The sequence below is a fragment of the Odontomachus brunneus genome, unplaced genomic scaffold (genome assembly GCF_010583005.1).
Source record: "Odontomachus brunneus isolate Ranch 3 - 2012 unplaced genomic scaffold, Obru_v1 Obru_scaffold_006, whole genome shotgun sequence".
Lineage (NCBI taxonomy): Eukaryota > Metazoa > Arthropoda > Insecta > Hymenoptera > Formicidae > Odontomachus > Odontomachus brunneus.
Window position 1 is genome coordinate 589,304 of NW_022639456.1, and position 21,431 is coordinate 610,734.

Sequence of the window (21,431 nt, forward strand, 5' to 3'; positions counted from 1 at the left end):
GAGAGAGAGAGAGAGAGAGAGAGAGAGAGAGAGAGAGAAAGAGAGGGGAGAGAGAGAGAGAGAGCCGTAAAGGATCAACGTAGAATCGCAGGATCGACGATAGTGTCGCCGTGCGCGAATTTACATTTCGTCGCTCGTTGCTTCGCGAATTGCTTTCACGTCGATCGCTGCACTTCACGTGGTTCACGTGGCTGTAGATTAATTGCAGGCGTTTGTACGAGCCCGGGCTCGTTATCTCGTTCCCTTTCTCTCTCCTTTTTTGGTTGTTTTTTATTCTGTTTTTTTGCGGATGTGACGGGCGAGACGCGCGTCTTTCTCCTCACGGTGGTCTGCAAATTTATCGGTCGCGGAAGGACGCAACTCATTTGCGCGATTCGGCCGATGCTGTGTTCCGGACATTAACATGCGTGGGCGCGTGTCTTCGGACATTCCGAGCGTTTGCTTCCGAGACAGCGAGTAGGATGTGTTCTTCCTATAGGATCGCTACGGACTGTTACGCGCGTCCAGCTCACTTTTACTCGCATCGCGTGAATAATGTGCGTGCGTGAGCGTGCGCGTGTTAAAGCGCGTTCTGTGCGTGCGTCGGAATACAAAAGTGAGAGAATAGAGCAAAAGAAAATATTATATACACTATATATATATATATATATATATATATATATATATATACACATATATATATATAAATATATATATATATATATATATACACATACATATATATAAATTATTTAAAAAGGAGGCGATCGCGCGCAAGTCGTGGCGATCGCCCCTTCGCTATCATCACATGTTTTCTATAAGATTAATTGTTTTTTTTGTATAGGAACTTGTTGGTTTGACATTTTTTGAGTCATTTTTTGCGTACTCGGAGCGCATCTCTCTGTCTTTCTCCCTCTCTCTTTTTTGACCGATCAATAGACTTGTCGATTGATACGGACTCAAAGTTTCAGTAATTATATCCGATCCTCGGAATTTTTTTAGTATAACTCTGTTTCTCACGGTTTTATGTCTTTAATTACATACGGATAACTAATTATGGGTAAATGATTAAAAGATTTGATAAGTCGACCTGAGAAACAGGTATCAATTTTCTGTTAGCAGCTTGACAATTCTCGCGTATCAACGCGCGATCACTTTCGCTCATTGAGCTCGCCGATACCACGTCGTTCTCGATCGTGACGTGTGTACTTTGAGTGAAAACCAATTTGAATATTATTGGTTTTTACGCAGATTACTGATGAATTGCATAATAATAATTTAATTGCATAATAACAATAACGTAATCGCGATGTTAAGAGGGAGAAAGAAAGAGAGAGACAACGAGCGAGGGGAATAACCTCTCATATTTTTCTTATCATCGTTATATAGGACGGTTGGTTTTGCACACCGTCATCGTTATTACACTTATACTTTATATCTGCGCGTTTTTCTCGCCTTCTGACCTCCCTCGATATCGTCTCGCGTTACTATGTGACACCTTCGTTGTCGCGAATTACTCTCCTTTTTTCGGCCGTGCACGTGATCAGGGTCCGTTTTCTCTCTCCCTCCCTCCCTCTCACTTTTTCTGTTTTTCTTGTTTTTTATTTTGTCCTTTCGTATATTTTCTTACGTTGCGCTTTGGCGCACTGCATCTGCAGCCGGAATCTCTGGGGCCTTGATCGCGTCACGACCGTGCGACGAATCCTTCAACACTGTGCGATGGACGTAACGATCCGGGGCCGACGTCGAATTTGGCGATCTGATCGATCAGGATCGTCCTGCTGTCTCGAAACAGATGTCTGCAGCGCGAATGAAAGGTGTCGCGATCGTGAGAGCTTCTCTCTCTCTCTCTCCCTCTCTCTCTCTCTCTCTCTCTTTCTCTCTCTTTCTCTCTTTCTTTTTGTCTCGAAAGTCGAGGACATTTCTGGTACACCGACATTTCTGGTCAAGGAAGACCGGTGTTCGTTCTTTTGAAAAACGCGAGTATCGACGACGGCCACCCGCGATATCGTTACGTCGATCCGGCGTAAAAGCGCAAAAGCGTGCGCGCGTGTTCGTACCGCTTCTTTTGTCTCGAGTGCGAGTGATAAAGAAAGATAAACAAAGAAAGAAGGCAGGAAGGAAAAAAAAAGAGCAGAACGAAAGAGCCTTTTTCTCTCTCGGCCGATTCGCGGCCGAACGCGAAGGAGGAGGAGAAAGATCGATTATGCTAAAGTAAGCGATGCGCAATTAACTATACGAATTGATGTAAGCGAATGGAAAAATTAATACTTTTCATTGAGATGATATCTGGATTTCAATAAACTTGATACCTCGACATACCACCTCGCTCACTTCGCTCTTGTTCTATACGAACGCCTCGCGTCGCGACGACGAGGTCGAGCGTTTTCATCCACATCTCGCCGGTGGCGTTCCCTTTTTTCTTTTATTTCCATGCTGTAAGAGGCTTTTTTCGCCTAGGAGAGGGTGCTCTACGATTATGGCGATCGAGCGCGTATACTTCTGATCACGCAAGATTCGTTCGTTTTCTTCCTCCCCGTATGAGTCTTGCACTAATAAAGCAAGAAGAGAGGAAAACAAACGAATTTTTCGGTCGATTTTGACGAATAATTACGTGTCAGATAAAGAACGTCAAGTCGCAAGTTTGTCAAATAGAGTCCGATGTTCCTCTCTCGCTCTTTTTCTCTCTCTCTCTCTTTCTCTCTCTCTTTCTCTCTCTTTCTCCCTCGAACGACGAGAGGTGATTTCGCGATCGCCAAAATCGATTCGTGAAGAAGCCGGCCTCAAGTGGATAGAAACAAGAGCAAAGGTAAATCGCATGTACCTTCAGAAGATACATCTGACACGGGAAAGACGCGGGACAACCGTGATCGTTCGCCGACACCGGACATCCCGACGATGTTAAGCTTCTCCTCCTCGTAGAAGTCGATACCGAAATGTGAGTAGATATATATGTGTATCTGTATGTGCACGCACATATACAGGGTGTTCCTCGGTTTCGACTCTCGCAGGATCGTTACCTCCTTCGTTCGCAGCGCGAATGTGATTTCATCGAGAGAAACAAAATTCTCCGATTCCGGACGCTCGGCCGCGAAGCTCAACCGGTTGAAAGCGATGACACTCTGTATATATACATCTGAGTATACTTTTTTATGGATTCCTCCGAACGAAGCTGTTGTTCGGTAATATTTAAGTCGGAAAGCGTTGTGGCAAAAGTCAATTTTATGTAAGAGTAGAACGAACGAAACTTCCGAGACTCGCGAATTCTTACCGCTCAAATCTGTTCTCCGTGCAGTAACAATGTTGGGAAGACTTGCGTCAGAACTCTATGAGAAAATTATACGAATCGTCAAATTTGATTTCTTTTTATTATTACGCGCTTTATGCCAGTTTTATTTATGTATGTGTATATCAATGTGAATGCGGGACATATCTTTGTAAAACGAATGTTTAACGTGTTGTCTAATGTATATGTATGTGTCTAAATAGGTGTAGAAGGGTTAATCGCTACAAGTAGATGATACTCTAAAATTGATAGCTTATAATTCGCTCTCTCTCGTTCACTCTCTCACTCTTTCTTCTCTCTTTCTCTCTGTTTTCTCTCTCTCTCTCTCTCGCTTTGGCGATTCAAATACACTTGCTGCGTTCGTGCGTCGCGTTAAAACATCGCTATACATATGTTTGTTTCAATTGCGTAAGAAGCACAGTTATCTTCGGATGTTGTGGTTCTCCGACACACATCCGAGCGAAAAATTCACCGATTCAACACGGTAAAGCGACTTTAGCATATTGTTCATTCAGTTGGCAAGAATTCAATCGGTTTGACCGGAATTTTTTCTTAGATAGCGTGTGTCTCTACTCTCTCGTCTGTAATTTTCTTCTTGCTCTTGGCTCTCCGTCGAACTCATTACTGGTTTCATTTTACGCGCGGATAAAGTGTGCGGATGTGTCGGAAGAAATATTTTCGATTCAGAGAGGCTGAGTATGCTTGTCGCGTCGCTCTATACCCGCTTCTTCCACGGCGAACCGATGACTGAACTGAACTTAAAATATCGAGATACCTCGGAGCGTTCTCCAGCAGCAATAACAGAGCAGTAGCTGCGGCAATAAACAGCAGCGACTACGACGGCAAACGATCGCAATAAGAACGCGGCATTATTTTACCCGCGCACCCCTTCATTGATAATCACGAATCATTCGTATCGTGTAACACGTGCAACCGACTCTGAAGTTCTTATTACGAGCTTATTAATAACTTCTTTTTCTTTCTTTTTTTTTTCTGCGAAAACCGCTTCTGTCAAAGAGAACGGGGCGGAGGTAAGTATCGCTTTGTATTCATCGATTAATTGCAAAGAATTTACCGAAGTATACTAGCACCCTATCATCGTTCACTACGCATCGAGTCGCCTTTTTTGCGATAGCATTGCTTTGCAACGTGAAGAAAGATGTATTTGTCCTCTTGCTCTCACGTTTTTCACATGTGCTTCTTTCAATGGATTTCACGTCGATTAAAATTTCTCGTCTTGCTGAGACGACGAGACGCGAGTCGTGTTGAGATGTATTCATGATCGTGACCTTCTTAATTAAAAAATCGCGATAGTTATTCGGAAGCGTTTGCGATTCAGAGCGAGGGAAATCCGAATATACACGCATAGCGCAGATCTCGACCTGATGATTTCGACGAGAGACTCGGGAAAAATCGTTCGTACGATTAAGAAAATAGAGAAAGAGAGAGAGAGATTAAAATAATAGAGTAAGAATTATTTAAAATACAATAGAGTAAGAATTATTTAAAAAAGGGGGTAGAGAGAGAATGCCGCGAGAGGTGAGACCTGATCACCCTGTGACCCTAATAGGTGACGCATCATTGGGGTGGCATCCAGGGAAGAGTGTCGTTCACGACTGAAAGAACAGCAAAAGACTCAACACTTGCTGTATCGTTTCTAATCGTTTTCCTTTTTCAGATTCCGACAACGAGACTGTACTATCGCCGAAGACTAAGCAAAAAGCGGCCCTACGCTGCGACCGCGCCGAGCAGCAGCGCCTGGAGCAGATCCAAGCGGAGAGTGCAGCTTATTACGCTTATAAGCCTGACGAGTCAGATATGCCCACGACCACAACTACCAGCAAGCCCAACTGGCACGGTAGGAGGCATTTGCTGAGCATCGTCAATGACAAGCAGTCGGAAAAGAGCATGGACTTTAAGGTCCTCAGCCTTAGGGAGATCCGAAGGAGAAAGAGGGAGAGACTGGCTATCGCAGCCGATATTTCGACTTCGGACGCGTCTCAATCTACAGAGGATACGGAACAGCTACCGACAAGTTCCACTTGCGAGCAGGACACGACATTATTCGCGATGCCGGTCGAGCCAGCGGAGAAGTCGACCGAGCAGGACCAGACGTTCGTGTCTCCGCTGGGGAAACGCAAGCTTAGTGAAACCGACTTCAAGCAGACCGCAGGTCCAGTGAAACTGCGAAGGTCCTTGAAAAGCAGCACGACGGTTGAACCGCGTGTCGATGCTGTAAGCGAAGGCAATGAGACGGAACGTCGCGAGGAGCAGCTGAACGACGAGCAACTGAACAACGAACTGTTCAACAATAAGCAGCTGAACGAGGAGTGCCTGGTTGACGAGTATATCAGGTTGGACGCGACGTCTGAGGATATAATTAAAGACATAGACGACTTCCTCGTGTAGAAAAATATAAATGGATTCTGTACATAACATGTACATAATTGTGTAGCATTATGTAGATATAAGAAGAGAGGGGGGAGGAGTGTAGCACAGATTATATAGATTATACAAATCGCGTAGGAGATATGTAGTACAAATTGTACTGCTGGTGAGTAGTTTCCAGAATCCGGCCTCGACATGGTGTTGTTACGAGATGGAAGGACTCTGCATTCTTACGTCGAAAAAAAGAATGAAAAAAAAAAATCGATAAGTGATAGGGAAGTCATACGGAGCGAAGAGAAAGAGGAATGCGAGGCGTTATAGAACGTTTGTTTTCTGTGATACTCTTTCGCTGGAGGCCGCTATATATAAGCATCACAATGTTGTGATTAACGCGGTATTTAACGGAGTATATTTGTTGGAATATACATTCGTCGAGTCGAGATGCTTATGTGACGCTGTGTTTCGTATCGCGTCTTCTCGCTAAGGTAACTTCGTGTATAGCAGCCTTCAGCGGTCGTGCACCAAGACAAAGTGGTGCGGGCGGCTGGAGTCACTACCGCAGAATCTTTTAAGCGAGAATGAACTATAGTGACCAACTATAGTGGAGAAATGATGATTGCACGACGACGATATTGCACGTTGTGAATGAGTGAACGTGAATACCAGTGCGATATTGTCATTCGATTGACGAGCGAATATAGCGAATTATTTTTACTATTTTATCATCGTGTATTGTATGTTTTCTAAGGTAGCTAACGCGAGTTAATCAGAAAACTAGCCAGTAAGATAGCGCCCTTCAAAAGCATTCTCGACCGACCGAATGGAGTGTTGTAATTACCTGAGAAATTTTGCGAGGTTGATTGAAAGTACAATGTTTGCAACCTCAGAGAAATGTTGTTGCACTTTGCATTGTGTCCGATCTCGCGAGACATGTCGCGAGAATATTTAGATAAATAGATGAGTTTTATCGCACACGTTTCAAATACAGTCTCGTGATATTGCTCAGAGAGATTATGTATCAATGTATACATAATGTTTAATTACATGTTAGTATATGCATTCTTCTAAGATCCATTGGAGTGAGTCTCTTGCGCGCTTAACTCGATGCCAAACTTTTATACATTGTCCATATATCAGGAAATGTATAATAATACGAAATAATGTTGTAAATAATACGATTCTTTTAAGCTTTATGCAATTTCTTGTAAATAATACAGTTCTTTTAATCTTATCAGTATATACAGTTTACTGAGAATTTAAACATTGAAACATCGCGTGGAACCGACTATTTCACCGTATCATATGTAAATAATGATTACAGCGCGTTTACACCATAAACATCAACAAATATAATTACTAAATTATAAATCAACAAGACGGACGATACGTATTTTGTTCGAAATAATTACAAGATCACTGTGTAAAACGATTGAATTTTATTATTCGGCACAAGAATTTGAGGTAATAAATCATGTAATTATCTTCTGAATGCCGGTTGATTTACCATAGAGAATTATTTTAACTGAACTTACAGTAATAGGAGATGCGCTACAAAAGCAAGTGCACATTGTTGTTACGAAATATTACGTCTTTTTGTAAGTTTTTATATACTTAGTTAATATAAATCAACCGATATTGAAATAGTATGCAATTGTTGCAATAAATCATTGCAATTATAAGAAGGTTTGACTAAGCGTCCTGAAATTAATCGCGCACCGACAAACCGCAATAGAATTCTAGTTTAAATTTATAAAATACAATGTCTTTCTTCTCAAATGAAAATTGTCAAGATAAATATACGATTGTTATACTTTTGCAAAGTAATGATGTACTTATTATATATCGTTTCCTTTCATGTCGTATATACGCAGTATTTATTGCATTTTTATTTATTCTATAAAATACAGGATTTTTTGTTTAATTTGCGTACTTTTCAAATTACACTAAACAATTATCAGACGTAATAATAAAGATATAAATATAACCTAGAATAAATAAAAGAAATATATGTATATAAAATTGAAAGATCATACTTTTCAGTTATGCAAAATAAGTCAAACTAACTTCAGAAAAAATAATGAGATGATTGAAGAAGCATTCTATTGCTTGAAGACTCTAATTTTCAAACGTATTGTCAAATATTATAGTTACTTATATTACAATATTACACAAGTATAAATTAAGGTCTGTCAAGTACTGACATTTTTTTACGAACTTTATCGAGTCGTACTATGTAAACAAAAAATTAAATACGTATATTGTTTCAATGATTTGAAAAAACAGATTTTCTTCTTTAATTTATATATCTACAGATTCCGATACGATTTTTTCTTCGAACTATTTAACGTTGAAGCAAAAACTGTCTTTTAGTTTTTGATCACTCATAGAAGAGCTCGAGTAAGTGTACAATTTTCATAAAAAAAAAAAATAGAAAGTTAAAAGTTTCCTCTTTAAGAAACATATACTTTTCATATAAGTTGCGTTCCGAAATTCATTACCAGTACTGAAAATCTATAGTTGATGTCACGTATATTAGAATTTTAGCACTTGCGGTGTGAATTTCGGAACGCAGCCATAAATGAATTTACAATGCAAAAAATTAATTGAAGTATAAAATTGAAAATTAAACGGTTACTATTATTTATTTATCTCAACATCTTTTAGCAATAAACAATAACGTTATGAATTTAATATGTCTAAAAAGTAGAGATTTCAAGCTTTTAAATGCTTCTCGAATCGTCCCGTTATTTTCTATCGAAGCTATAATTTATTGACTTTTGTTTATTTATTTGTTACAATAAAGTGAAGAACGTCTAACTTGCTGTTGAGAGTTACTACTTGAAAAGTAAAGGTACGGTCCAAGTATTGAATCGTACCACTACCTCAATCGGTAAGTACGGTGGCGGTTCGTAGCGGAAATTTCGAAACTAATTTTGCAAAAATAACATTGAATCTATCACTAATTGATTGTTTTATCCTTAAATCTATCATTACTTTGATTTTTTTTTTAATTATGATATTATACATAGCCTGAAATTATAAGTAAATCTCCTTTTCCCTGATCTTTCCTCTTTGCTCTATTTGATCCTTCTTTTCTTCATTTTCTTTTGTTGTCATTATCGTTCTCTTCTCTTCTCTTTCATTGTCCCTTGTTAGCGATATCGATCTTTGATTTGCTTTCTTTTTCAAGTTTTCCTTATTTCCCGCCATTTTTACCCATTGACCTCCCTGCTTTATACTTTCCTTTTCTGTGGAAGAATATAATCTTTTCAGGCCTCCTCCTTCTTTCTGGACTTTCATTCTTGTTTCTTCTATCTCATTCTTTTGTTTTAATAACTCCTTAAATATTTCTTGTGATAGCGCGTATTTTTCATCTATTTCTATCTCTTTGTTCGCCTGGGAGGGCACCTGTCTCCCCCCCTTCGGCTCTTTATGTGCTTTCTCAACGACACCTTCTTTTTGCCTTACACGCTATTCCTTCGATATATCAGATATTCTTTATCCCGGCCCCACAATGCTCTTAGCTCACAGCTCCTCACGTTATCTCATTCAATTTCCCTTTAATTTTAATAAAACTGTTTAATATGTCCTCAGAATCTTTACCTTTACCTCAGTCTCTCACTACTTCTCATTACTTTGATTGGTCAATGTATACGATGGCGACTCATAGCGGAGACTTCGGAACTAATTTTACAAAAATAACGAGTCTAATAATTTGCATAGTTTGTCTTCATTTAGATCCCTTATTTTCTCATAAAAATTACAAGTTTAAAGACCCGTTTATATTTAGACCCGTTAATATTTGAAATAACGTGTAAAATCTTTAGAGAGATCTGTAAATTATTAGACTATTATTAGACCCGTTATTTTTGTAAAATTATACTGCAATTCTAAGCGAATATACGAGTAAATCGTAAAATCGTAAAGTCATAGCTTACGAAAAAAACAAAAAAAGAATCGTAGATATTTACGAGTTATATGACATACGGTCCGCATAGAATTGCAGATCTACTCATAAGTTCTTATGAGTTTTACGAAAACAAGTGACGAGTTTTACGATTTTGTCTAGAATTGCAGTAATAGTTCCAAAATCCAAAATATTGCAGTATTAGTTCAAAAATTTCTGCTACGAGCCGCCACCGTACACATTAACTAATCGAGGTAGTGTGTAAGAGGAAAACTAAACGGTATAGACAAGACTGTAAAGACATATCTATACATATGCTTAGTGATAAGACAAGAACACAAGTAACTGGTAAGGAATAGAAAGAATGTACAGAGGCTTTAGCCAGATAAGCTAATACTTAATGGCTGTATATATTTCTCTCAATAAAAAAAAAAAATCGAGGTAGTGTTAGATTTTAGATAGGATCGAACAATCAAGTAGTGATAGATTCAATGTTATTTTTGTAAAATTAATTCCGAAGTCTTCACTACGAGCCGTACTTACCGACTACAATTGAGATCGCGGTGCGACTCAATACTTGGGCAGACCTTCACTTGCTAAATAGTATTTTTCAACGGCGAGTTAGACGTCCTTTTACCCTCTGTTATGACAGGCGAAGTTACAAGTTATAACTTCGCCAAAAATGATGCTATCGATTCGAAAAGCATTTTAAAGCTTAAAGTCTCTACTTTTTAGGCATATTAAACCCATAACGTTACTATTGTTTATTGCTAAGAGATATTGATTTAAATGAGTAATAACAATCGTTTTCAGCAACTTCAAACAAATTTCTTGAACCATTTCATTAATGTTTTATTATTCAAAGTTATAGTCTAATGAATTCGGTTTATTTTTTGTGGTGAACGAAATATCGCGCTGGTTCATTCCCGTATATTTGGCACAACGAAAGCAATCATTGTTAGAGTCGCGTAAGCAAAGCTTTCACTATAAAATAGATATTAAGAGAACTCTCGTTTAAATGCACACACTATTTATTTAGAATGCATAATCGTACGCTTAACATACTTGGCCTAAGGGAAATCACAATCGGTGTTTTCGGTCATTCTTCTTTTATTTTTCGCTCTCTCTCTCTCTCTCTTTCTCTCTCGCTTTCTCTCTCACTTTTTCTCTTTCTCAACCTTACACCGGATATAAATTAGAACGAATTGATTTTTTTAAGATATTCTTAGAGAATTAGAATTAACTATATATATATATTTATATATATTTATATATATATAAATGATCGTGGATATTCTTACGATGTACACACAACAAACTCACGTTTATTATCTCCTGACTCTGTTCGTTACACGAGTATAAATAATAATGTAATACCGACTTAGAAACTATTTTATTTTTTCTTCTGTTTCTCTCTCACACACACATTCATACATACGTGCATACACATACACATTTTTTTCTCTTTCTCTCTTTCTCGATTTTTCTATGGAAGTTATATCTATGAACCGTTGCGAAAAAAAATTTCGCGAGAATTCTCAGGAGCGCAATTCTTTTCCACTGATTTTTCACGCTAATTTATTTTTTACATAAGTTGCACATTGCCGACGATTCATATATTTTTTCTCTCTTTTTCTATCCCTCTTTTTCTCTTTCTTTCTCTCCCTATTTCTTTCCCGCTTTCTCTTTCTTTCTTCTCTAAATGCGTCTCAACCTCGCTCGAATATATTTGAATGATATTGTGGCCGGAAAAATAATTGTACGAATGAAAATAACTTTGGAGATTGCGAGAGCGCAGACACGCGAGTGATATATCGTATGTAATATCATGCCGATCGTCGCTATATCAACATGTCACACAAAGAACACGAATGGCATTCGTACTAACAAGTATTAACATGTGTCACAGTGGTTATTTCTGCATATTATCAAAATTTCGGTACAGCGTCGAAATGAAGAAGGAAGCATCTGGTCGTGCATCGCGATGCCGACACTGTAGGCGAAAGCAAAAAACGTCGAATGACGGAATTCGTCCAATAATAACGATAAGACGCGATCGGGATATTAATTGCAAGCATGACTGCTAACTTTCAGCATCAGGACATGATTAAATTCAACGGTTGTAAAATGTGCAACTATACACGGAAATCAATCAATTTCCGTCTATATCGCAACTTGACGTTCTCGTTCGACACGTTACGCCTCGTAAGAAACGTACAGAAGACGCGTACAGACGGACAAATCGAACTTGTTTCCGTGCAAAGCTTTCGTAACCGAAACGGTAAACGCAGTAACGGGAATGACACGATAACCCATCTCGATTTATACGCTACGGCGAACAATTGCAACGCACGGAATACTTGAGGTCCCGCGATTTCGCTCAGTCGCTTGCTCGCTCGCGAATCACCGAGATTGGGAAGGAGACGAAGAAGAAGCTCAAATCTATGGAGACGAGGTCGACGTCGACGACCACCACGGTCACTGCAGCCTCGGCGACCAATATTGCGCAGCCATGTCAGGTGCTGGTTGACCTGGTACTGCGATCGGTACGCTCACACCGGGTGATATCAGACCTAAAAGAGAATTCACGACACATTAATTCAAACAATTCCACGCACACGAAGTCAGGGAAACGAGACTGACTAAATATGAACGTGCAACGCTTCGCGCGCGACTACATCTCGCTCAAAAATTTTTTCAATGACTGTTCAATTTCGCTTTCTATTTAATTTCAAATGCTTCACAATATGAGCGATCCATATAGATGACGCTGATACGCGAGCTTATAATTTACAAACATTGCGAAACTGAATCAGCGACATTCATGAAAGGCGATCACGAGTCGCCGCGGTCGTTTCATGCGTGCGAAGGAGTGTTGCTCGCGGAAGGATTGGGCAGAAGCGTGTGTAATCCATTACCGGCGGGTTCGATAGCGTGTTATCCATGGTAGCCGTAGTAGTAGTCCATCGGCTAGAGTGCAAGCAGCGAATGCAGTGAGTGCGGTAGACACTCACCGGTCGAGCTGGCGTTCTGATTGTACTGATTGAGACCCGCCGCGTGGTAAGGCTGCGTCGGACTGCAAGTCGGCCTGGCGCCGTAGCCAAGATGCAAAGGTTCGTAGCTTGGCGGTCTCGCGACCCCGCACGAGTAGCCGTTGTCCCGTTGCTGAAGACACGCACCCGGACTCGGGCCGACGGTCATGCCGACGGTCATGCCCATCGGACTCATGCCGCCTCCAGCCGACAGCGAGGACATGCTGCTGGTTGTATGTTGATTCTGCTGACTGGCACCCGACATCGTGAAGCTCGGCATCGACGTCATTGGACTGTAATATGAAAAAATAATCATGTAGAGTCGCGTGGTTTTTTAACATTCTTTGATATTCATTATTTCGTTCTATTTGATATCGCAAAAGCAAATTGTCAGTTTTGCGAAGTATACTCCTCGACGACTTTATATTAACTTAACTTTGACGCGAGATTTTGACAGAATGGTTATTAAAAATACTTTGAAAATCGCTAAGCAAAATGCTGAAGCAGTTTCGGATTTTACATCACGAAACGTAAAAATTTAATTACTATCCTGATTTGTAACTTTTACGTATTACACGAATATTGCGTTACGTGACAAATTTGGCTATCGCAATTGTCTCTTCCTCTCAGATAGAGCTCGGCCTTCGCAGATGACGGTCAATGCTCTTCGTTCTCACCTGTACGAGTCAGGCATGCTGGGTATTCCCGGGTAGACGGCAGTGGGTGCGAATCCGTGATGTATTCTGGGCGGCGAGGGTGGTGCCTGCGGTGGCGGCTGGCCACCGAGTATTCCCGAGGGTGGCGGCGGCGTCGGGTGACCAGCAGCCACCAGATTCACGCCGGCAGTGTGTTGCTGTTGTTGTTGCTGTTGTTGTTGCTGCTGCTGCTGTTGCTGCTGCTGCGGATTGTCCCTCCGTTGTGTGCGCAATTTCTCCTCACGTCGCCACTTCGCCCGCCGATTCGAAAACCAGACCTGAGTTAGTGAACGAGAAGACAGACGAAGATACAGGTCAATCGCTAGGCTACGGAACTTTCGTGTCGGCTGATGGTCGTAGATGCAACGGTTAGTCTTCTGTACACGCGAGAAACTCGAGGATTCTAACGCCAATTCATCTGCGAATAATCTCATTAATAATCACGATATATCGTATCTTAATTTACCGATCTTCGTGGTCGGTGCTTTTTTGAACTCACGACAAGTAATAATAAATGTAATAATAATAAATGATCGGAAATAAGAAATAATTATATTAATAAAATAAGGAAATAAGGATTATTTCTCTAAAATAAAATAAGGAAACTGTATATGCACACGACGATATCTCGAAGTTATATTGTCAATTTTATGAAAATAATAAAAGCTGAGAAAAGATTGCAGTTTCAAGAGTTAAAGAGAACACGATGGGACACAATTTTCACTCAGAAGTTGCCGACCATTGTTTCTTTGCAGCCGCGACCATAGCACAAAGTCAACACGCTCGAAAAAATCGTTAACTTCATGTCAAGCGAGACTACCAAGGCGTGACGGCGCAATGATTTTCCAATGCTGAAACTCACAATTGTTCATTCTTAATGATTCAAAGCGATTCACAGACAGAGACACTCGCTGTTTCTTGACTATATTGCTGATAAGCACCGACTAATTGCTTCAGCAAGTGTCAGAAAGATCATCACGTCGTTCCCGATGTTTGTTCGACCTCGATTGTTTGATCGAGGACTGCGCAACGACTTAGTCTCACACATTACCAAATAGTCACCTGTATTCGCGCCTCGGGTAGGCCGATCTTGCCGGCGAGTCTCTCCCTGGCGAACACGTCCGGATAGTGCGTCCTCTCGAACTCCTTCTCGAGCGCGTCGATCTGCTCGTTGCTGAAGCTCGTGCGGTTCCTCTGCAACTTCCTCTTGAGACGTAGGCGCGCCTGATCGTCGTCGGCGCCACCCGACACGCTACCAGCGTTGCTGTTGTCACCCCCGCTGTTCGTCTCGTCCGAGTGCGCGCCACCCTCCAGCTCGGTTACTGCAACAATAAAACGCACCGTGCATCATTATCAACGTCTTTCGCGCGAGCGACTATTACGGGCCGGCGATCTCTTTTCCTCAATCAGACGCGATATTGCACACTCAAGTTCTCGCCCCCGGCCGCGAGAAATGCGCGTCTCTCCGACCTGGATCTCGTTTCGCGACATTAAAGTGCTGTGTTCCACTTGTGTGTGGCACGCGAATTCGAGGTCACAAATTTTTCACTGTGTTGAAATGTCGAGCATTTGCTCAAGTTAAAGTTGTCTCGCCACGTCTCAAAGATAAGGTTTCTAAATCCAAATTGACAATCGAATAGATACTCTAATTTTTCTACTGTGCACAGTCTAAATTTAATTTAAACACATTTATGAGACGGCTGTTATGCGCCTTATTTCTCTCACCTCAATACACTTACTGTGCTGCAAATAAAAACAAAAAAACTGTTGAGTTAAAGAAATTTGGAAAAACTTTTAACAAGAAACAATCCACGTGGTTTGTCGAGAAGGAAAGCTACATCGTCGAGTGTTAGCCCGGACGGCTTTCATCGAACGATATCGTCGAACAATGGGGCGAGTATCCGTCTCTCATCAACGGGCATCATCCTCAGCAAATCTGCATACGTTATTAATGCGCGATTACGAAGCGAGTCGACGTTGGTGCCGACGTCGTGACGACGGAGAGAGATCGGCGGCGCGTTATCGATGTCAGCGGGCGCGATAACACGACGCTCGATTTGGGGTTTCGCGCTCACCCCGGCTTTCTTATATCAATTCCTCTACGCGCTCACACGTACACGTGCGTGCATGTATGCTCTCTCTCTCTCATTCTCTCTGTGTGTGTGTACATGTAGACGTGCGTATGTGGGCGACGAACGGCAGCGGTATAGGCAGGCGTCGCCGGGTGAACCTTATCGTCGGTTTCTGGGTGAGCGCGTCGAGGCGTCACCGGGTTTGCTTCGACGACGAGGCGCGCGACGAGGGGATGGGGATGCAAGGTAGAGAGAGGAGAGAACGACGGTGGAGGAGCGGGCTGGAGGCAAGGGGGTGTCCGATAAGACGACGAGCGTCCCGACGCCAGTCGCCGGCCACCCCCTCACGAGATACGCCACTGTCATTCCGCGACGACCACCTCTCTCCCCGCTGCAGAAGCTCCAGTTGGTGCCTGGCGACACGTGGCGTGTCGCCGTCATCGACTCAATTATAAGTATTTTACGTAATTCCACATTATGTAGGCGATTCTCTCTCAATACGTCACTGCTCAGTATGTCACTGCTGTCAATCGCGGCGATACCAGATACTTCGGAAATGGTTTGCGATTTTTCATTAAAAACAACGTACGATCAAGGTTCTTACTTGATGAGTTGAGAAATGTACAACGAACTTGGAAAATCTACGAGTATGCAAAAAAATGATCGCAAACGTCACATAATCGCAATATATTCTCATTATCATTCTACAGCTCGAAATTTAGCTCGAAGACTGCAGGTTTTGATACACTTCATCGACCGGTCGGATAAGCTGTCAGAAAGTCATAGCTTGTAGCTTGGGAAAATCGCGAGGGTCGCTTGGCGGCGGAAGCCAGGTACAACGAAAACTCCCGTAATAATCGTCGTGTAAGCGGCAAAATCCGGGATACATCTTCGCCCCCATCCCGCCGAGGATTCGCTCGAGGAAGCTGGCTGGCAGACGGCCACGCTGGTAGCGGCAAAGTTCTCGCGCAAGGGTCGGTTGGCTGCCTCGAACTTCCCCGCGCGCTCGAGAATCGAGTGCGACGTTGGCGTACAAGTTCTCCGTACCTCCCCCTTCCCCTCCCCCCGCCACCGAGCCGCGCGCCTTCCTTATCCAGCCCCGAATTGCTCCTTCGTAACCGTGCACTGCAAACGATATCTTTAGGGGGGATGGCGGTCCTCTCTCCGTCAGTATCTACGGCGCGGGGTTAACGCTACGAGGGTGTCTTAAGCGGTAATTAAAACCGCCTTATCCCCCCTCGGCCTCTCTCGCTCCCGCACTTCCGGAGAACTCGGGGAGCAAGTTCGGCTTCTCCTTGCCGCGGTTGCTGGATGCTCCCGTCTTTACTATCACGGTCGAGTCGCGCCCTCGCCGCTTCCTCTTCGTCGTTTCTCCACGCGACGCTCTCTGCTCGCGCGAGTTTAACGCCGATGCGGAGCTCAGAGCTCGCGAGAGAGCGAGCGTACAGGCGTTCAAGGGGTGAGAAACTTGCCGGCGGAGTCACGATCCGTTACGACGACGACGACGACGGCTAAGTTGGCGTCGAAGGGGTGGCCCACCAAATAAAAGTTCATACGTCGATTCCGCGACACTCTCTCCTTCCCAAGCGTTAAACAATTATTCGCGATAACAACACGTTGTGACACGCCGAGTCGCTGGTAAACATCTAGTTTCTCGTAAGGCCTGTTTTTTTGAATTGTAGATTGACATCTTCCACTAGTCGCGGGTCTTCGTGATACAAAAATGGAGATTCCATTAAACGTTTTATTAATTAGAAAGAAGTCGCAACATTTTTAAGAGACACACTGTCTGGTATCATTCTTCACGAGTTATCATTCTTAGTAATTTTTTCTGATAGGAAGTTAAGAAAAATATTGCACTTGTCACTTTAAACCTCACACTTTGCGTTACACTAAGCCGAAATTGCTCAACAGCTCTCAAGTGACTGCGATTACCGGAAAATTAAACAGTGGATCTCTGTTTAATAAAAATTATATCCAAGAACACTTTTCCATCTAGCGCGCCAAAACGCCTGAATGGGAATCAGTCAATTAATTCATAAGTTTGTTAAAAAACTTTTACACACTTATTCACTCAACGCGAACTGTCGGCGGTGATCAATTCGGGGCCTTTTGCAGCCGTTTTCAATAGGCTGTTGAGTAAGTTATCGTTGCACGTCCTTCCGGTAATGGTAACAAATCATCCGATGATACCTGCTTGTATTCTTTAACAAGGCTTAGCTTCAAATCTTGAAGATTTAGCTGAAAGTGTCGCGAATCTGTCTGCGCGACCTACGTGCGATGGATGAACGGATGAACGGAGACGGAGGCCAAGGGAAGACAAAGAACGAAAGAGAGAGGGGTAGAGACCCTCCTGAGTCTCTCATCTCCGTACTGAAGAAGAACGTTCGGAAGGCAGGAGCTAGACGCGGGACCATTTTGCTCGTGGGGGGAATCCGCGCCATCCAGACAGCTTCTCGTTTCCCCGGTCCCCTCGCGTTTCTAACCCCCAACCAGATCATTCGCATCTTCCTTCGACGAATTATCCACCAACCGGGGGCTGCCGCGCGTTCGAGCGTGATGGCGGAACTACGTTCGAGGTTTAATCTACCGACGTCGTCGCGTGCACTCGGTATTTCCCGCAAGACTTTTCTCGCGAGATCATCGCGCGATCGAGTCGAGTTCCTGCGTGAAAATTTCTACCGAGAAACGCGAAAACGCGATAAAATGAAGATAAGTACGTTGACGAGCTTAAAAGAGACGTAGCGAATTTTTTGGTATTTTTACCACAACAAAACACAAGTGCGCGCCATTAGCTTTCATTATACGTACGTGAGCAGTGAAAACCATAAAAAAATTGTAATATTTATTATCTTCCTTTTAACCTTTCTTTTTACTAATTTACTTTGATTCCCATTAGACTCGCGTCACTGTTCTAATCCAGAAGACCTACTAGATAGAGTACGTCAGGTCATGATTCTTTCGAACGATATCTTGCTCAGAATCGCAAAGATTAAAATGACATGGAAGTCATTCGTGGTCGCTCAAAATGCGTCGTGAATTTTCTCAATCGAAATTTGCGAGAAGTCGCGCGCGCAGAATCTATCCGCGGCGGATAGGGGTACCCGCTAATGTCGATAATGGATGCACTGGGTGGTGCACTTAGCTAAACGCTTTAAAGACCGCGATAGACGAAGGACGGAGAGGGCGATATTGTTCGCGCGAGCACATTCGCGCGCGCGGTCGCGACAATACCGCGCTATTGCGGAGCCGCATTGTGGCGGGCGGTATCGGTAGTTTACTTTCAATCGTCGCGCGATCGGCTCGGAAGGATCGTCGAGAGCCAGCCAGTAAGAATAACAAGAGCACAGGGAGAAACAAAGGGTGCCGAATGGGGGAGACGATTCGAGCGCGAGAGGAAACAGGAGATCGCTGAAAACTCTCCCTCTTCCCTCGAAAGTTTCTGTTACCCCCGTGCCCTTCTGACTCCACGAGAGTCACTCAAGTTGGAAAGGAAAAAAAGAAAGAATGAAAAGAAAAACACACGGCAACGGAGGACCTCGAGTCTTCGGCTCCACTAACCCCCTCGTGACCGCGGTGGAACGTACAGCGAGGTCAAATGCATGCGTCGCACGGGGTCGCTCGATGATTGCGGCAAACAATGCTACACTTACGCAGTGAATCGCGACGGTAAACGGTGCACAGTCCACTCGTGCGCGCACGCACCGTTTGTCACCGTCGAGAAATCACGAGGAGAGACCGGAGATCGCGCTGCCTCCCTTCGTCCTCTCGAGCAGACGAATAACACAACGGCGCGCGCAAAAGTGGCAAACGCTAAGTGGTCGTCAGCTTCCAGAGGTTCGAGCTTCGCCAAGGCGCGATTAACGCGGCTCGTTTCCTCCACAGAGAGGAGGAGAGGAACGAAACGCAGACTCGTGCGCGCGACCAGGAGAAGTGTGTTCAACGACCGAGGCACGCGTGAGCGCGTTTGTCCACCCTCTTCTCTCCTCCTTGCTTGGTGCGCTCCTGCTTGCACTTCAATTGTTCTTTGAATGCGTTTGAATCAAGGAATTAGTGCTTTATTATTTCCGCGTAATTATTAAAGAAGCATAGCGTCTTGTAGTCTCTTTACCCACTGGCTGCTGTTGACGTCTGAAAGAAATCAATCTCCCGACAATATTTTTCCTTACACTGAGGAAAAATATTTGAAAATAAGGAATATTTATTCGATTACTAATAACATATTCACTTGCACCAACATAGATATTTTTACATTGACAAAAAATTTCTTTCGAAAGAAGAAATAAATATTTCCTTAAAAAAGAAACTGTTGTTTTTCGTGAAAACAATTGTTCTATTTAAACAAATACTAAAGATTTTTTGTTCAATATATTTTAATATAGTGCGTATTTTACCAAAAGAAGTTGTTACTTTTAATTGCTAGGAGTATTTTCTAAGCCAGATTCACCTAGCGGATTCATCGATCATAAATTTCTATCGTGCGATTTTTCCTCGTCTCGATTTCGAAGATAACAAGATTGGCGCTTTGACCAGGCGCGCACATAGCCGGAGTCTATAAGCGACATTTTACGGACGCTAAAGTCAAAGGCACGGAGGGATGGGAAGTTTCGGGGTCCTCCAGGGTCTTCAGGCACCAGATGCACTGCGCGTCGAATGGCGCACAGAATGGCAGCGATGATACAGATGTTACGTGCGTCGCGCAATGCTCACTCGGCCGAATAAGAGTCAACGTCGACGTGGAAAGTCCGACGGCCATTATTATTAGGGGGGCCCGGCTAATAACGCGTAATGCCGACCGCGGCCGCCCTTTTTTCGTGCATTTTTATTAGCGTGTTCCAACCCCCTCGACAGGGGAAGATAGAGAGAAAGAAGAGCGAGAGAGAGAGGAACACACCGTGCTCTCCCCTCGCTGTGACGTCATAGGTGCGCGCGACGCACGACGAGGCAGAAGAGAACAGATCGGGGGTTCCACCTCGTTTCGGTGTGACACCTCGCACCCCTCGCCATCGCGCGATTATCGTTTTTAACCCAACTAGAAAAGCCAGTCGGCGACAATGGCCGACCGTGATGCGTTAGCAACGGCCATCCAGATGTCGTAAAAATGGCGCGAGGGGGGCGGGGAGGGACGGGAAGAATCAGGGATAGCACGTTGTAGGAATATGTGAGGTGCGACCAACCGAGAATTATTGTTGCGCTTATCATTAATGATTCTAATTGGCTTTGGAATTATACAGATCTCGTTGAGGCAATTGGATACATTTTTACTGACACCTCACTTCGGAGAGAAAATAAAATATTATTGTGAGAAAAGGGTATAACGCTATACCGCTCGAGAAAGATGATTAATTCAGCGAGAATAAATTAATTTCTCCTTAGGAAACCTCTCGTTTCGTCCGTTCAAAAATCCCGATCAATCACTTTAATTACAGTCGACACTTCAGTTGTCGATTTTAACGTAAACGGGATTCATTAGTCGGCGGCAGCGAGAAAAGTCGAGAGACGCGACTTTTATCGATGTAGCGAGGCTGAAAAGGATCGCGGGGATTAGTGAGGGATCCCCGACGTTTCCGGACGGAGGTAGCACCGCGAGGGGCGTAAGGGTGGATCTCTCTCTCTCTCTCTCTCTCTCTCTTTCTCTCTCTTTCTAGCCGCGAGATTGCTATCGTATCGTTGAGAGCGGATAGGAATAAGAGGTATAATCCGGCCCCGGTCTAATGCCTAATCCCACGTACAAATTTATTGGATTCCCTCGTCTCCCTTAACGCCGAATATGCGCCGCGCCGAACTTTCGAAAGCGAACTCGTCGAAAATGTATCTCGTGGATTAGGATCTCGCGCGCGCGGTCTCTCGCTCCCTCTCATCGGCAGACACTAAATGTTGCATGACAACGAAATTACGTCGCGTTATCCCCTCGAAAGGAGGCGGGGGAGCAATTATGAAACAAGGCGGAAACTCGAAGCGATCTCGAGAGAAACACTAATATTTCTTACAACATTTCTACACGATTCCCTTACATTCCCTCATCACGTTCATTTTTTGAATCTACCTCGTCGTTTTTTCTTTGGAGGACCA

General features: G+C 43.2%; 2 protein-coding genes across 15 annotated transcripts in view; one reads left to right on the forward strand and one right to left on the reverse strand.

Moving 5' to 3' along the window:
* The window catches only part of LOC116853792 (zinc finger CCCH domain-containing protein 11A-like), a 14,931-nt gene extending 7,454 nt beyond the window's left edge, over positions 1 to 7,477 (forward strand). For all 5 annotated transcript variants that reach the window (XM_032835013.1, XM_032835014.1, XM_032835010.1 and 2 more), the window contains exon 6: positions 4,944 to 7,477. In XM_032835013.1, coding sequence (XP_032690904.1) covers positions 4,944 to 5,674 — 731 coding nt within the window. In that variant the 3' untranslated portion in view covers positions 5,675 to 7,477. The remainder of the gene's footprint in view (positions 1 to 4,943) is intronic.
* A 2,877-nt stretch (positions 7,478 to 10,354) lies between these two features.
* The window catches only part of LOC116853791 (paired box protein Pax-6-like), a 121,660-nt gene continuing 110,583 nt past the window's right edge, over positions 10,355 to 21,431 (reverse strand). For 6 of the 10 annotated variants that reach the window (XM_032835003.1, XM_032835001.1, XM_032835000.1 and 3 more), the window contains 4 exons: positions 14,350 to 14,609; positions 13,270 to 13,565; positions 12,575 to 12,885; positions 10,358 to 12,133 (listed from right to left, as the gene is read on the reverse strand). In XM_032835003.1, the coding sequence (XP_032690894.1) occupies positions 12,039 to 12,133; positions 12,575 to 12,885; positions 13,270 to 13,565; positions 14,350 to 14,609 (962 nt within the window). In that variant the 3' untranslated portion in view covers positions 10,358 to 12,038. Of the gene's footprint in view, positions 12,134 to 12,478; positions 12,886 to 13,269; positions 13,566 to 14,349; positions 14,610 to 21,431 lie in introns of all 10 variants that reach the window. The other 4 variants (XR_004380036.1, XM_032835008.1, XM_032835009.1 and 1 more) reach the window with 4 other exon arrangements.